Source organism: Eimeria acervulina, genomic scaffold, assembly GCF_000499425.1.
Source record: "Eimeria acervulina Houghton genomic scaffold, Eah_scaff3392, whole genome shotgun sequence".
Classification (NCBI taxonomy): domain Eukaryota; phylum Apicomplexa; class Conoidasida; order Eucoccidiorida; family Eimeriidae; genus Eimeria; species Eimeria acervulina.
This window is the reverse complement of record NW_013547415.1, coordinates 1-2,690: the sequence shown is the minus strand read 5'-3', so window position 1 is coordinate 2,690 and position 2,690 is coordinate 1. Positions and strand designations below refer to the sequence as shown.

General features: G+C 48.5%; 1 protein-coding gene across 1 annotated transcript; it reads left to right on the top strand.

Annotated features, from left to right (window-relative positions):
* Positions 1 to 31: 31 nt before the first annotated feature.
* EAH_00068620 (hypothetical protein, conserved) lies at positions 32 to 1,653 on the top strand (the record flags this gene model as incomplete). The annotated part of the gene is made up of 5 exons (XM_013392217.1): positions 32 to 39; positions 721 to 850; positions 1,005 to 1,099; positions 1,238 to 1,312; positions 1,464 to 1,653. The coding sequence occupies 5 exons, from the start codon at positions 32 to 34 to the stop codon at positions 1,651 to 1,653; spliced, it is 498 nt and encodes a 165-aa protein (XP_013247671.1).
* Positions 1,654 to 2,690: the final 1,037 nt, after the last annotated feature.

Below are 2,690 nucleotides of genomic sequence, written 5' to 3'. Positions count from 1 at the left end.
TACCTAACCGGCTCCAGAAAATGCCCAAAAGATGAGGCTGTATCCGCCTTCTGGAGTCGTTGCAGGAGTCTGAAAGGCAGACACACATGTTCATTCGCGTGGCTGTGGTTTTGTGAGGCTTAGGCGACGATGAGATCCTTCGTCACTACAAGACGCAGTTGAAGGAGAAGCTTCGCCGAATTACTGAGCGAGCGCTAGAGGAGAACGAAGTAAGTAGACCCATTGAGCGTAGTTTGATACTCTCTTGTCCCCCTTCGCTGTGTCTAGTGATCCTTTTGTTCCACAAGACCGCAAGACCAGGCTGTTCTTTCGGTATTTCGTACGGGGTGTGAATGGAAATGGCAAATTAGTCTTCTTAATTGCAACTGATTTGAGCTTCATCAAGAACCTCTTGCGCTTCTGGGCTGCTACGAAAGTTTGTTTAGTTATGGCGCGATGATTGCGGATTGTCTTCAGAGGCACGCAGAGTGGAAGTGCAGACAAAAGGCAAAACTCCTCAGCGACAAGCTTGGCATAGACCAAAAAATAAACGGGAAGTTGTACATGGACCTACAAGCGCTAAATGACGACCTCGCTCTGCTACGCCAGGAGCAAGTCTCCAGCATTTTTAGGATAATCTCCCCACTGGAGCTGCTGGTTTGTTGGCAAAACCTGAAAGGGGGTTTTAACGCACCAGGCAAAGGCATACCTGTTATTTTATGTACGTTGTATGCGATACAGGTACAATGCAGAGTCGCGTGGCCCACAACATGTTCATCAAGCAGTCCTGAACGACTACATTGACCAACTGTTGTCTAAGGGTGCAAAGGCCGTTGCCGATGCCCTCAAAGATCTGGCGCGAGACTCAGAGGTGCGGTTCCTTCTGTTGTTTAACTTTCTGTACACTTCTGCCTTCTATAATTCGTTCATTTGTCGTTGTTTGTTTCATGTGCGTGTTCATGCACGGCTGCCTTCGCAAGTGATCCCTTACAACGGTTGCAACTTGATTTCTACGCGTTGTTCAGCGCACCGCTGCTCTGCTGCACCAAAAGACGATGGATGCCGAGCGGAAGAGTGATAAGGCCGTGAAGCTTGAGCAGGAGTTACAGAATAAGGACTTGTAGGGAAATATGGAAAGATTTACTCATATTCGCTGGGCTTTTCTTAGCTTGTTTCGGAGCGAATGCCTGGACTTGAGCGTGAATGCCTGTGTTGTGGAGGTGCTCCGGATGTCGCTTGTGCTGTTCTGTCTTCTTAGCGAAGCTGAGCAACTCCGCCGAGAGCTGGAGGATGAGCGAGAGCAGCAGACACTTCAAGAGGAACGCCATAAACAGTGAGCTACACCCTGACTTACATAGTTGACACAAGTCTTCTTTGCCGCCCTTCGCTTGCTGGTATTATTACCTTATTATTGAGGTAATAATAAGATTATCTTATCTTGCCAAGGCACCCCTTGATATTGATTTGTGCTGCTTTATTGGCAGGGAGACAAAGGAACTGCGTCGTGAATTAGCAGAACAGCGCGAAACCAACCAGCGGCTGAGTGCCCTCTACCACTCACGAGTAATGGACGAAGATGATGGATACCGCTTTGGCGTGCGCCGCAGCAAGCACAGCGCAGTTGGCTTAAACGACCAGCCTCGTTGCTTTGGAAACAAGTGCACAATCATGTAAACTGAACCTGATTGAGATTTCAAGCTGGCCATTGGTGGTGGAGGCGATGTAGCCGTCAGTGTCCATGCAGCCACCAGGACGTGGCCATCTGCCTGAATTGATGCTTTTTGACAATGGATGCATCTCACTTTGACTATATGTTGAGCTTCACTTCAGTGGGCATGCATCGGCGTTCCACTTGTACACGGTGTGCAATCACCCCTCTTGTACGCTAGAGTGACTCGATATTTGACTTTGTTTTTGCATTGTTTGGTGTTGACTGAATATGTAGATGCTCCGATGGGCCACTTGGCACTCAGGGTACTGCTTTCAAGACTTCTAGTTTCCAGTGCCGTGAAAAGGTATCTTGTAGCCGTCACGAATGTTCCTATAGGGCAGCCTGAAGCTCACTGTGGATAGCCAGGCAATCAGTTGTTTTGCATCTGGAACCCAAGTGAAGCAGAGCTTCCCCCTGGCCTTCTGGAAAGCTCAGGGGATCGGCTTGCCTCTTAGAGTATATATGCTCACTAGGCGACGTTGAAGGGGACATACAAATGTATGTATGGCGCATATCACTTCCGCGCCAGAATTTGAGTTAGCTAGGTTCTTCTGTTAACGGCTTTTTTGTATCTTACTCAATCACACAGACACTTAATTCTGCGCACGGACCCAGAGAGCGCACTATGCGTACCGCTTCATCAGTTCAAAGGCTCTCTGTTTGAAACCTCCGGGGCCGGCCAAGTGAAGTTAGGTTTTTGGCAATAGAGTTAATCCAAACTGAAATCAGCTAAAGCTGTGAAAGCCAACCGCCAAAAACTGCGCAGGGCTCTGTCAGCTGTGGCGGAGCCCTGTATTTTTTGTTCGTTAGGCCATATACATGCTGTACGACTGTCCAGAGAATCCTTTTTCTTGGCAGTTTGGGGTTTCGGGAGCCTCATCATGGTTAATAAGGAGCATTAATGGTTTCGGCCCCTTGGTATGTCCTCGATACAACGGGCGTGCATGGTAGGTTGCTTCGGTGGAGATTTTGGTAAAACGCGAGACGTTGATCAAAGTTT